Genomic DNA, 15,014 nt, shown 5'->3' with positions numbered 1-15,014 from the left:
GCTTACAATGTGTGCAGAAAGCAGGATGTCTAGGTGCTAAAGCAAAAATCCATTTACAGAAGTTAGGAAAAATATTAGCTCTGAAAACTAACACCTTACAAATGATAATTCAAAGACAAATGCAATTACAAATCTGTGGAAAACAAAACCATTGTTTATTAAGCAAACATACTAAACAATTATTTTATCTTTACATAGTTAAGTGATTTAAAGCATACTTATTAAATATGATGTAATTGTTCTTCTAGTATGACTAATATAATTCAGGGGGTTTTTTTTGAGAGTGACAGTATGTATTCATCTAGTAATACAAACATGATTAAATACATCCCAATGGTTAATGAAATTTAAATTACAATACTAATTTGGCATGCATAAAGAAGCAAAGTTCCAAAAGAGCCGTATTCTGTTGTGGACAACAGAGAAACTGAGGTTTTTGTAGAATTCAGGCTTATTTGAAATCCAAAATTAGAAGCAGGTATCAGCAGAATAAAAGTGTAATTTTTCAAACAGGATAAAGAAGATACTTTTATTAAATCATTCATTTTACTTCATATCACCAGGCTTAAATGAGATCTTAGTTAAGTATTGAATTTTATTACTCAACCAATGATTGTGTGGTCACTTAATAAAATTGATTAATCCTCTGTGATAGCAGCCAGAACAACAATAAAAATTGTATTTTTCTTCTAATGCAGTAGAACAAAATTAGACATTTTGAGTAATCTTACCAGAGCTCTGCAGTTCACTTCTATCGTCCTTTCTGCTGCTGCAGGTGTGCTGTAAATCTTCAAGGAGAACCACACTTTGCAATCTGTAGAACTTCCTTCTATATTAAAAAGAACAAAATGCCTTACAAATTATCCTGTGAGGTGATCAATCCTAGCAGCCTTCAAATCAATGAGAACTTTGAACTTTTAGCAGAAATGCCAGTCACTGTTCATACTGAGACAAAGCAAATCATGAACTGATTTAATCACTGTCAACAAATGGCATTATCTAATCCCTTCTTGTCTGAATTCAAAATAGTAACAAAATCAATAGGTACAAAAATTGAATGGAAATAGCACTTTGGCAATTAGCTTCCTAGACTACCACATAGTTTCTGGGTTTTAAATATCATTGATTTGTAACTAAGACTTTATAGGAAACTGACAGTACTTTTATAATTTTATATCAGGAAATCAAAATTAGTTCTTCTCATACAACCTTTTGTGTATCAGAGAAATTAAATTCTGTTCAGTTCCACAGGATTTCTGCTGTGCAATTTCAGTCAAGCAATCTGTGCTTTGCTAAAGCATATCTTCCAGATAGACATTGGGTCATGATTTGAAGATATCCACAAGAAGTTTGTTCTGGTGGCTACCTACTGGCATTGGAAGATATTTCAATACAAGTCTAATTTCTGATTTCCATTAATTCACTTCACCATTAAGCCAAAAGATTTTGCAATGACTTTATCTGATAGATTTAACAGGCCTGGCATTAAGTATCTGGCATTTTCCTGGTTTTAGAACATAGTCATGAATGTTAATAAAATTATCTCATCAATCTCGTTCAGGTAGATGAAACAAATTAAGCCTGAAATCTCTACCATAAGGCCTGATCTTCACAACAGAAATATTTCATGTGTTAAGATTTTTGCATGTATAAAGAGTTGTTCAGCATCTTTTAATAATGCATACCCAAGAACTACTTGCACTATTCCTGTTTGTCAGTATATTGTATGAGATGAAAATAGTCTTAATCCTCCTACTCACACTTTCCTGAATTATACACTAGAGAGCTCCATCAGCACTCCTGTTTTACCACAGCATTAATCTTGGGAGTTCCTACTGGTTTTCTCTTCTGTTGTGACCCCAGGTTTTCTTAGTCACCACTTTCCTTGTTGCCATTCCTTATTTTGCACTTATGACTTTTTTTCTAAATCCTGTTTCCAATAAAACTGTTTCTGACTGGCTTTATTTGCATTATTTTCTTACAAATTTAACCAAATACATCCTGTATTAACTTATTCGTTTTCTTTGGGCTAATTTGATATGCATACAATTTACTGGGTTTTAATACCAGAATTCCAGCCTTACACTGCCTGGAATAGCTTCAGTGTCCTGCAATCTATAAAAATTAGCATCACTGAACTAAAGACATCCTCTGAATTTCCATTAAAGGATTCTGGCATGTATATTACCCTGAGTTTAATCAATAAAAAGGTAAAAAAATAGTACACAGAAGAGAGGGAACTTGTGCAAGAAAGGAGGATCACCTTACACCAAAACAGAACATACTGCCTTGGAAGTTGAAATAAAAGTTCTCAATTAAACACCAAAAGAAAATCAGAGTACCCATAGCTTGGGACATCACATTCTTCAAGAATGCAGTCAAACTCTAGGAAAAGCTCTAAAATTCAGGTAGGAAACAAAAGATGAAAACATAACAGTAAAGTTCCTTTTACCCAGGATATGTGATTAAACTTCAGGAAAAAGTGATTTATTAAAGTACAGCAACGCATTCACAAATGAAGGTTCTGTACTGTTAAGTAAAACAGAAAAGAGCATAAGCTGCTATTTAAACAGAAAATTAACTAGGCTGCCACCCTCTCCTCAAACCTCCAAGAACACTCACACCAAAGAAATACTCCACCCTCAAGTGACAACTTGCTGAGGATTTAAAAAATCAGTAGCATAACCTTTTCAAACACATCTGAAGCTGGTAGCCTGACAAACTCAGAAGGGTTGATAGATGATCAGGGTGGAAAAGGAATGCTCAAGGAAGATAAGCCTGCAGCAGAAAATCTAAATTAATCCTTTGCAGTAGTGTTCATTACAGTGGAGTTCAGGGACTTTCTAAACTCTAGAACTTGTTTTGAGGGGAATGGTCAGAGGGACTCTTCCAAATTGAGGTTTCAGCAGAAAAAGATCAGAGCAGACTGATAAAGAAGGAAGTAACAAATCACCTTTGCAAGAGAGTGTCTGCCCAAAAATTGTGGTTTAATGAAAGGTGTCCCTGTCCATGGCAGGGGGGTTGGATCTGGACAACCTTTAAGGTCCCTTCCAACCCAAACCACTACATTTCTGTGTCTGTGAATTCAGAAGGACCTCATGTATTAAATTGTGGTGGTGCAAACCAACATGAAACTGCTTGCTTAAGTCAGCTCGGGATATGAAGAAATGAAAAGGGAGAGAATGTGTTGCCAATTTTTAGACAGGTCTCCTGCATAAATTTGTAAATTACAGATGTGAGTTTGTTTATATATTCCAAAGAAAATTATTAAGCGTCAGAATGAGGGAGGAAAGCCTCAACACACAAAACTATTTGAATTCTTCGACTAAACCAGCAGCTGTGTGAATAAAGGAGACGTGGTTATACAGCACCCTGCATCATTACTTGTCATTACATATTAGGCCTTCCAGCAATTACTATGTCTATTCTGCAACCAAGATACTTTTCCATATACACTTAGAGCCTTCTTTTTTTTCTCTGACCACACATTTCTCCTCTGTATTTATAACTTACCTGAGTCACATTTCTGTTCTTCATAATTGCAGCAATATAAAACTTATAATCTACTTCCCTTCTCTCTTCTTCCTAATAAATTCATTTATTCTGTTCAATTTGCTTAAAAAATACTCTTATTCCTGACATGTCTCAAAAGCAAAGCTTTCAGGTCAAGTTACTTTATTTTTAGTTTTGCTTCAAGTATTTTGAGCTATTAAAACTTTTTATGTTACAAATTCTTATTTCTTTTTTGCACTTTTTTATGCATTTGAATGCTTAGATCCATTTACATTATAAATTTTTCTCGATTTTGAAAAAATTGTTCTTTTTTCTGGAGACTAAATAAATTATATTACTTATAGATTACCTTTCTGGAAAACAGCTATCAAATTTGAGAGTGAATACATTGTATGCGTTTTTCAATGACATTACATGTATTTAGATATTTTTAATCATAATATAATTTAATGAACACTTTCAAGAGGCATTTCCCAAAAAACTGTTAAATACTTTAATGGAAACAGTTTTCTTAATACATGGTATGAACCTGGCATTTCTCTGCTGAAGGAGCATCTCTTCTACTTTTGCAGCTGAACTTTTAACTGAACGTTCCTGCAAGTTCTGCTTAGTATTAAGCCTTGAAGTTGCATAAACTTTGATGTTCTGTCAACTTCTACTCAGTGAAAACATAGCTGAGTGGTTGCTTTGCTGCCCACTTGCATTGTTAAAAACATAAAACTCGGGGCTTTATCCTCACTTAGCTGAAAACCTGACATCAAATAGTGACTTTAAAGGTGAGTCCCACCTCATGCCTTTATCCATATAATGTATTTGAACAGGTTACATCAAGACCAATTTATTGCAAGTATCCTCACCCCCAAGTAATTATAGACTGATTTTACTCTGAATTTCTTCTCTTCCTAAGGCAACCCATAAGATAGAAGCAATTCTTACTCTCAAGAATACTCAGAAGTCACTTCCAAAGCTATAAAAATCTACTGAAGCTTAAGCTCCCTGAAAAAAAAAAAAAAAAAGAAAGAAAGCAAAAGACCTTAAACAGATCAAAATAACAGCAAATGCTTTTAGAATTTCCTTTAGTTCTATCTCAGCATTTCTGTTTCAAACCCAAAAACCAACTTGCATGGCTAAAGATAGGTCTAGTATCAGAAATTCATTTGCTGATGTACAGAGCAGAAGGTTAAGAGTTTGGGGATTTCTTTCACCATTTTTTGTTAGGCTTTTTCAAGGAGTTTTACTTTACCAGAGAGTAGATGCTGGGAAAACAAGGCTCAACCATCACGGGCAATGGAGATAAACTCAGTGTACTCAGACTGAGACACAGACATGGCTCTTCCTCTACCCACAGAACAAGGTTATATTCGTCTGTTTCTGTTTTCTGCACACATTTAAGAAGTAGGCAGAAAAAAAAAAAGTTGGCACGCTTCCTTTTCTCTCTACTTTTCTAAACTTCCATTGACATTTTTAATGCATTTTAACTTCCATTGACATTTTTAATGCATTTTAACTCTTTTCTTAGGGCCTGAGCGCTGCACTTTGATGTCTTGTGAGATAAACTCCATTTGACTTTAGGCCTGGATCTCTTATCTTCTCACACTGGGGCTTCAATGACAAATAAAAGCCTGCTTTATGCAACCATCAGGTCATGATCTTGTCAGATCTCATGAAATAAACAAAACAAATTGTAGTCAGTATTTCAGACGGAAATCGCCACTAGAGAGGAGCGAGCACAAATCTTCTGAACATAAAAATGCATCTCCTTCAATATGTAATCTCCACCACCTTCTCTTTTGGTCTCTCCTGTGGTCTGTAGGTTTTCACCCTGACTAGTTAGGGTCAAGAATCTGCCACTAATGGTTAGGGCAAACCAGCTTCTTCCATACATTAGCTGCTGCATATGCACTTAGCACCACTGTAAAGGAGCTTACTTATTTTTAGTTTTTAGAACTTTCCCCAATTATTTTGTATTTTTGGTTTTAATATGGAATCATTGGAAGCATAGAAAGCTGTGTAATTCCTATTTCATGTACTTACCCTGAGCTGGGGGATGATTAAAAAAAAAAAATAAGGCCTATTTCTGTATCCATTCCTTAATAACAAGTCAATTTCTTCAACTAGTATTTATCTACAGTAATTACATTTGTGAACAGAAAGTTCTGTATTTAAAACACAGGACTACCTAATTACAATTTACATGAAAATTAAACTTGAACCTTCAACAAACATTTCAGGTTAGAACCTCAAACTTCCCTTCCAAACCTCATTCCAGCTTGTATGATATAACAAAATCATTGGGTTTTCTTCCAGAGTTGAACATCCTTTTTCAATCAAATCAGTCTGGTGCCTTGTCCTACTTCTCTTCAGTGATGCAAATAAATTGTTTCTCCTTTGCCTGATCTCTTAATTTATTGTACAATTTTTAAAATGTTATAGAATCTTTCTTAGAAAATCGGTGTTTTAAACCATACAATTTTAATCTAATATTTTGTATCACATCCTGAAGAGTTACCAATTGTGAAATCCCCTTCCTTCTACTCACAAGATGCTCCTCTCTACTCACTTGGATGAGAATACCTTATTACCACATCAGCCACAAGCTGAAATTTCTGATCTCTCTGTCCCCTTTCCTTAAATTTCCTTTTCATCCTATGTCTGCTACACCAGCTATTAAATGTGCTGTCAGCTATAAATAGAAAAGATCCTTCTTTCCTGATTGGGACAGAGCTGTCCATCAGTCACCTGAATGACACATCACTGAAGATGAAGGAAGATTTGCCTTGGTCTCCTGAAAATTGTAGAATTCTAGGGTGTTTGGGAGGGGTTGTGTTGATATGGACACAATAAGGAAACTGGAATTGTGGTGCTGAATAAAATTAATTTACTTGAAACACTTTATCCTGATTTTACTGACTGCTCCTATTGGCATCAGAAACATGATTATTTAAGGAAAAAGCTGAATTGAAGTAATGTTTTCAAATTTAATGCAAGTTCTTTCTACAGTATTTTAACCTAATATTTGCAGAATTAATATAGCAGTAAAAAATGAATAAAGTACATTCAATTCCAGCTTTAAATAAAGCATTCTTAGATGGGGATGTTTAAGGGTATGGGTTTATTTTGGAATAGCAGGCAGAGAAATAACACAGCATGATGTCTTGATTCTCCAAAAAATTTCCTGGGCTGCAAGTTATCAACATTCTCATTGAGTGAGCATCCTTAGTGTTGCTCTTATACGTATATTGCTGTACTTTACAGAATGTAAGACATAAATTAAAAAGGAAATTTTGTCTAGTTTCCTACAATATAGAAACATGCAACAGCTTTCAACATGTAAAGAGCTCATGCAGGAAAAATCAGAAATTAGACCATTTTGATTCAGAATATATTTTCATATAAATTATGTGAAACAGACTAGCTGTTAAGCACATGATTATTTACATTCCTTATTTTTCTAATTGGACGAGCCTTAACCATCTAAGAATTACAGTAAAAAGACCTGACATTTCTTTTGCAAACTTTTCCTGACAAATAAAGTTTCTCTACCACGCTAAATTCAAAGGGTTTTTTCTGTAATTTTAATTTTTAGAGAACTTTAGTGGGTTACTTTAGACTCACATACCATAAACTTCCAAGTTTATTCCAGATACAAACTAATTGCAATAGTCTGTCCTAAGACATATAAACCCTTTATAATAAGGTTTTGGATGCTCCTTTTAACAGTGTCACTAGATAAATCTATATTGGTTCATATGCTGCAGGTAAAAACTGCAATCTTTTCTCTATAGGTAGACGCATCACTCCACTGAAAAATAAGTTAAATCCTCTTTTAACTGGCTCTAGATACCTCTCTTCACTTTTAGTTTCCAAGTGTAAAAATCTGCACTTAATTTATGGGGGGAAGCTGTAAGACATTAACACATTAAGAAAATGCTGCAACCCTATTACATTAAAAGCTCAAAATGATGCAAAAAGGCAGACATTTATATTTATTTTTACTATGTGAGGAATAACTTATCTTTGGAAAGGCAACAGTTCTCTACTTTCTCCTTCCAGGGAAGTTATTAATTTAGGGGTTTCACCTTTAGGTTTGAGCTCATGAGTTTTTTCACCTAAGGGTTATACTTTTTCAATAAATGTAATCAATATGTACAGCTTTAAAAAATGCTTTTGCATAACATGGCAAGATAAACTTTGCTCTCAGCTGTCATTTTATGTCCATGAACATATCTGAGAAACCCTAACATCTAAATGAATATTCATGTAGTGTATTCCATATAACAGTGCTTGAAAAAATATTTTAATATTCATCAGTCATTAATCTTATTCCTAAAGGATATGATGTTATAATTCCCCAAGAGCAACTTCCATAAATTTAGAGTGTGCCTTACATTCTGTATCCAGCCTAAGTCATGCAGAGGGACAGTCCTTAAAGTGACATTGAGGATGGAAGACTGTACTACATTGCACATGCAAATTGCAGCTGATGTATGAAAGTGATGCCTTCAAAATGCTGCAATTTAAAATTAAGTTATGATGCTTTCATGTGTAAATATGTACTTAATGTTAAATTAATTCAGAATTTTCAAGTTAATATAGTACCTATTGGCAGGCTTGGTGAAGAAGGGTGTTCTACAAAAGGAAAATCTGCAAGATGGATTAAGGTTCCTTTTCTTCAGAACTTGTCCTAAACTAGGTAAGGACTGTATCTCCAGAGCCTCTTCCACTTGGGAAAATTTGGAAACAGGAATTAGAACAATTTTTTAAAATGCAAAGTCAAAACCTTGTTTTGGGCCTTGGAATTATCTGTGATTAGTACAACACAAAGTTCTGAAAAAGCATCTGACCTTTTAAAAGGCAGAAATCCAGAACCTCTCTTTTTTAAATTCTGGCTTCAAATGCATCTTTTAAAATGAACATTACCACCTTATGGTGAAAACTCAGATACCACTAGCCCATGAAAGACATTCCTTTTCCCTAAACTTCTTCAAAACTGTAAGGAGGCGAATTTTAATACTACAGAGAGCTTATTTCAAGGAAATGGATGACTGATGCTGTTGGTATTTTTGAAGCTCAGTCCTACATCCTATTAATACCACCACAGCAGGATGTTCTAACACCATTTTTCAGTTAGACATCTTTACTCCATAGACACTTCCTCATCTCCATCTCCCAGGTAACAACTTCAAAAAAATCATCCAGCAGATCTGCTATGTCTATGGGATGGGGAGGACAGAAAACATCCCTTTACCTCAGAATATTCTTGATGTCCTTCACAAACTCTCAGTACTTTAATATGATGATGTCACAGCTCCCCCTTCTCCCTTGCAGTCAAGTGATGGAAATGTAAACATGGCAAATATGGTTATTCACCTTCCACAGGAGCTTTTTTCACTCTCCATTTGGGCTGTGTTCTACATTTACCCAGGGTATGTACTTTTCATTAAATTTAGCCTAGCCTGCTACCAGCTGTCCACTGGTGACACACATCTCTCTGCTGGAACACACTGGGACAGAACTCAGGTTATGATCTTATTCACATGATAAACTCTGATGAAATCACGGAATTGTGGCATGGGAATAAACTCAGAGCACGTGGGAGTATGTCATCCAAGCACTGATGACATTCATAAAGAGACACAAGAGATAGAAAATCAACAATAACACAAGTAATATATTTGGCATTAGAATCCATCTTCCCTAATCTTTTTGAGCTCTGCAGGCAGCATGACAAATGTGAACACAAAGTATGCAAAGAGTAAGAAAATTTCAAATGCTGAATAGAAATTCAGCCCATTTTAGCAACACAAAAGTCAGAACTTCACTGTTTGGGATTTTTTTGAAAGGAGAGGGGGGAAGCAGGGGAGGGGAGACATGGAAGGGAATATTTTGTCTTAGTAAGAGTTTGAGGAATAAATTCTGGGGGAATGAATTAAAAGGATTGTCACAAACCTTACCAATGTAGGTCCAAGGTATCAATTACATTCTTACTGTGCCTTCCTAAGACCATACAGCCACACACTGAGAAGAACCCCTGACTTTCAGAATAAGCCACTGAATACTCGCTGAAGAGGTGGGATGACAGGGGCATTTAGGAGAGGAAACAATCTACTACACAAGGAATCTGCCATGAACAGACCATTGAAAATAAATTTGGTAGGTTTCAAGTACAATGGTCTACATGTTTGGGAGTGACCTGCACCTCATACATATTGTGTGACATGGGTTTCTCAAAACTCTCACTTTAAGGTGTTAATTCATCTTTTACTGCCTGGCTCTATTCTTAGTGATGAGTAACATGTCTCAAGTGGTTACCTCAAAATCAGACTGCTGTCACAAGCAGAATCTTTGTGGTAATTTGTGGGAAGATGATACTTATTCAATTACTGCATTAGGGTTTTAGAGGTTTGAAGAGCAAGGAAGAAGAACTAGAACTTTTCACTCAGAATAGATTTGATATAACTGGAGGTTATATAGTGAAGTGATTGTTTAGAATACTAACACACTTTAAAATACTGTTTAACTTCTAATGTGAAGATAAATTATATTTGCTTTAAGACTCACAGTTATTTGGTTGTTATAATTACCTTAGCTCAAAGACCTATCAAAGAAAGAAACTGAGGTTAAGTGGAGGACGTATTTAGAATAATCTAGTCTAAGATTAAAATAAGGACATAATTCCAAAGGGCAGAGAGGCAAGAACAACTCAAGAAGTAAAGTTAAAAAAACTCCACAAAGTAGCTGATTGTTAGGCAATTATGAAAAGACACAAAAACACAGAAAAATTAGTACAACCAGTAAGAATTTGAAGTTCAGAAAACAACTACTTCTTCATAAATAATTTTGTTCTCTTTTCCTTCAAAAAGATTTTTGAAGAAAGACAGTGCTTACACTTTTCACATGCACAAAATGTTGCTACTCTCTGATGGAGAGAGTAACAAATGGTGGACTTCAGAGCATGCAAAAAGTATCAATGAAACTTTACAGTGGCAAGGGTGGAGAAGAACTAGGAAAGATTAGCCAGGTCATACAGTTTTTATTAGTAAATACCTTTGAAGAATATCCTAGACGAATGGTTGTAAAAATCCACAAGGAAACAAGTTACTACTACCAGGTTATACCTAACTATCACACTTTCATATTCCACAACATGTCTCAAAACACCCTCATTCACAGCCATAATCTTAAACTCAGATAAATTGAATTTGTGATACTTTTTAAAAAACACAGGCTCAGGACTCTGTTAAGCCAGTGAACTGAAACAAATTATGTGCTAAACCTCCCTGCTCCCTCTTATTCATACAACTTTTAAAGTTACTTAAATTAAGAGGTTTTGTCCCAAAGGACTACTGTTTTTTCTCCATTTTCTATATCCGCCTTTATTTCTACTGACACCTTTTTTTTTCTATCTTTGTGTACCTATGTCTTAACTTTGGAAAGATACAAAGGTAACAGAAAAATCCAAAGGTAACCTTGTTTCTGAATATCAACTTATAAGGTCTCAGATAAGGAACAGAAAAAATAGTGTTCATTCCTATTATGCTGGCATATAAAGCTCCTAAGGGTGATCATGGAAAAAAGGGTCCTTAAATTTCCTTGCAGGCCCTCTGGAGGGTTGGGAAAATCATCAGGAATTTTGAAGGATGCTCACAAACCCAATATAAAGCACATAACGAGGAAAGGAAAGGGAAAGAGAACAAAAGGGAAAGACATCTTATGTCAGAAGAGCCACCAATACCAATTGCTTGAAAAAATTCAAAATAAGTAAATGGTAAAATAACCTAGAACTTTTTATTCTGCCTCTTGGCAGAAACAGCATTCACTGCAGGTTTTGCACAGTGCTGCACATTTTAAACTGTGACTTATGTGAGGAAATCACTTGCCAGGTGAACAGCTTGGGTAGCTGTGTCACACAAATACTGTAACACGTCTGAAGAGGCAAAAGCCAGCTCAGAAGTCACGTACACACAGTCACAGCTGATACACCCTTGGCACAGTAGGTTAAGTTATATTCAGATGATTTCCAGTCAGGAAATTCCTTAAAATGATACTGAAGTGTTTTCCTCCTCCATGTCAGAATGAAAACAAAATATGTAAAATAGATTATAAATGTATACATTTAATAGTTATATTGCTTCAAAGAGAGAAAACACAATTTTTCAGTTTGGTTTTTTTCATTTTTTCTTTTTTTTTAATAGGTGTTGTTTTACTACATAAAATACCTTCATAAGTTTAACATTTTGGCCATTAAGAACTCTTTAAAATAGAACATTTGACATCAAAGAACTGTAGCCAGAAAAAATCAAATATGAAATTAGTATGACTAGAACTGGTAAAAATCTTCTAGTGAAAAAAAAACAATTACACCAATGTGTAATTAATTCTTGTTTTCAACTTTTGTTTCAGTCAAACACAAGTTATTGAATGAAATATAAGTGTACATTAGTGAAACACAGATTATATAAAGAGTACATTAAACATAATGACCTTTAACAAAAATAGAAGTCAAAAAAGCACAAAAGACAGCATAAAAGCAGCCAGTATTGTTAAATCTCAGAAATCTACTCACAAATATGGCACTTAATTATTGCTAAGACTTAGCAAACCTTTTTAATTTTAAGCTCTAGCAGCAAAGACCTGTTAAAGGTCCTTAACAAGCCTCCAGATGTAATATGCTGTGGTGAAATATACTTCATGTTCTTTATTGTGAAATACCAAGCCTTATTTTATTATTGTTAACATATTAAAAATAAGCTTACTGAAGACAGTTAACCCAATTTTTACTAGTGCTGTGTCACAAAAGCAAATAACTGCTCTTATGAGTTGCACCACATACAAGGAGCACGAGCCTTTCACTTGAGAGACAAAGACCATTCAATCAACTGAATTATAGAATTTCCCTTGCTACTGTAAAATCAATTGCACTATTTCCCTAAAAGTTTTATATCCCCCAGCTTGCAATTCAGCAGCTTCAAAAAAAATACCAAAAGGACCCAAAAAATGCTGAGCACAACATATCTTCATTTTCATTACAGAATTTAATTAGTATTCAAAGATTTTACCCCTTCTAGCTACCAGGAAACTAAATTGACAACATTTCCTGGAATATACATGAATTTCTAACTGAACCTCTAATTTGAGTTAACTTTTATTTTATTATGTGGACCTACACAAAATTTCAGTGAGAAGCCAGCTCACTTCCAGACAGGGTTCACTTTTAAATTCTCTACCATACTCAGGCAGGCTCAGTGCATGCAGTTTCCTTTTATAAACATGTTAAATATTAAGGCTAAGAATGCCTATTTCCTAAGTGAAGATAGGCCAGAATTACAAAAATTATACTTGTGCACACCAATGAGTGATTCCTGACTGCCATTCATTAGAAAAAATATTATTTTGTATTTACAGATCAAAGATATTTTTTTCCAAAATACTGGGAGGTTGCTAAAAATATCAGATTAACCAAAAGCATTTTATCAACCCTAATAGTCTTACTGCAGTGTTTCATAGGAACACAGCTAGGCAAATGCAAAGGTGTTAAAACTGACAAGTGTCTATTTTTTTTTCAGCATAACCCTTTTACTTTAAAGGAACCTTTCAACAAGTTCATTGGGATTTAGATAACTTTCCATTCTAAGCTCTGTCACAGGGTAGGCATTTCATCTCATTCTCCTACAATAAGACAAAAAGGCAACACAAAGCAAAATCATACACACAGAAAAGGCAACATTTTTTTCTGGGATAAAAAGATATGTCTTCCCTGACAGAGATGTTAAGGATTTCTGCTGAGCACCCAGGTCATTTTAGGAAAACAATGTTTATTTCTCTACACATCCATAAAATACAAAATCACTCCTTTGAAATAGCATCCTGAGCACAGTGATGAAGTGGGCAGATTTTCATTAGATTTCAGAAAACATATTGTAGAGTTGTGTGAGCAATTTATGTCTTCAATAAAAAAAAGAAACTATGAAGTAAAATTCCATTAATCTTCAAGTAGAAGATCTTTTTGTTCATTCAATTCCATGCTAATAAAACCAACCCTTCATTAATTTCATGGATATTGTCTGCCATATTTACAGGTGCTGAACTTCATAAGGTTGTTCTTACTAATTTCTCAATATATTGCTGGACAAATAAGGTGTAGATAACCAATAAATCCAGAGAAGTTAGTGAAAGCAATCCTCCAATTCTTGCTAACATTCACAGTAATTAGTGTATATATTACACTATGAAAGGAGAAGCATTCTTCCTAAATAACACAAGTTTACTTTATTACCAGAAATAATAATCATATTTTTATAATTCATTCTAAATTTCACACATGTATACTCAGTCTCTGATGACAGTGTATAAAGTATCACCTGTCTTTTGCCACAGTGGGAAACCCTAGTTTCCTAATACTTAAAATTTCATAGTTATGCCAAGAAGAATTAGGACTCTATTGAACCCACAGAGAAAGCAAAAGAAATATTTTGAGGGAGACAGTACAGACCATAACAAATAAAGCTCTGCAATGGACAAGAAACATCTATTGCCTGCTCTGTAAAAATATGAGTGGTCCTTTGCTAGTTAGTTCAGCAAACCTACATCATAACTGAATGAGTGAGAATGCAGGAGTGCCCTGTGTCTGGGATAAAATAAAAGCCAGAATTCTGTGTGGGAAATTTTTTTGCAGCTGCTATAGAAATAAAAGTCCTCAGCAAATTCCAGCAGCAGGCTACTGAGGGCACAAGAGGATCTAAGGCAAAAAAATTTACTAAAACAAAAAAAAAATTACTTACACAAATATAATGGTCTAATCACAGTCTTCAGGAACAACCTACTTCTATCTTCAAAGGCAGACTGTGACAGTAGTACATGGTACAAGCTTGTCTAGTTATGAAAGTATAGCACTACTTGTAATAATAGTAATAATAATAGCAATAGGAAGAAGAAGAAGGAGAAGGAGAAGGAGAACGAGAAGGAGAAGGAGAAATTAGATTGGAAGGAGAAATGTGGTTTATTTTCTTCTCCTGTTGGGAATTATACTCCCTGTCATTTTAAAAACATAATTTGGACTTGATCTAATGTTTTAATTTATATTTCTGAATTGTATGGTTTTCAGAAACTTGAAATAAATAAGTATATATATATAAAACTTTACTCTGTATTTGTGAATCTATTTATAAATTAGCTTAACTGTTGGATTGTCCAAACAGGCTCTGAGAATGTTTATTCAATTCTTCCTTCTGCTTGAGGGACTGAACATAAACCTTGAAGGAAGCTGTTCTCACCCTTAGGCAATATTGTTGATGTTACAGTAGTTGGAATGTCAAATATCTTGGGGAGAATGTCACACTTTGTGGTTAAAAATTAATTTGAATGTTTCATAATATTTAATGTATCAGATTCAAGTAATTATTCAGATAGAAAAAAGCCACACACTGTAAAAGACTTTTTAAAAAATCACATTAGATTTAAACTCCACTTCTTATGATCTGTCCCATGTATTAGGCCATAAA

At 34.4% G+C, this 15,014-nt stretch overlaps 1 protein-coding gene across 1 annotated transcript in view; it reads right to left on the bottom strand.

Moving 5' to 3' along the window:
* The window catches only part of CFAP47 (cilia and flagella associated protein 47), a 270,533-nt gene that overhangs the window by 105,277 nt on the left and 150,242 nt on the right, over positions 1-15,014 (bottom strand). Inside the window, exon 51 of the mRNA XM_042035463.1 lies at positions 732-829. Coding sequence (XP_041891397.1) covers positions 732-829 — 98 coding nt within the window. The remainder of the gene's footprint in view (positions 1-731; positions 830-15,014) is intronic.

The sequence above is a fragment of the Corvus kubaryi genome, unplaced genomic scaffold (assembly GCF_017639235.1).
Source record: "Corvus kubaryi isolate FWS band 111438036 unplaced genomic scaffold, C.kubaryi_AGA036_p1.0 133, whole genome shotgun sequence".
Classification (NCBI taxonomy): Eukaryota; Metazoa; Chordata; class Aves; order Passeriformes; family Corvidae; genus Corvus; species Corvus kubaryi.
The sequence above is the reverse complement of the archived record's forward strand: the minus strand, read 5'-3'. Positions and strand labels throughout refer to the sequence as shown.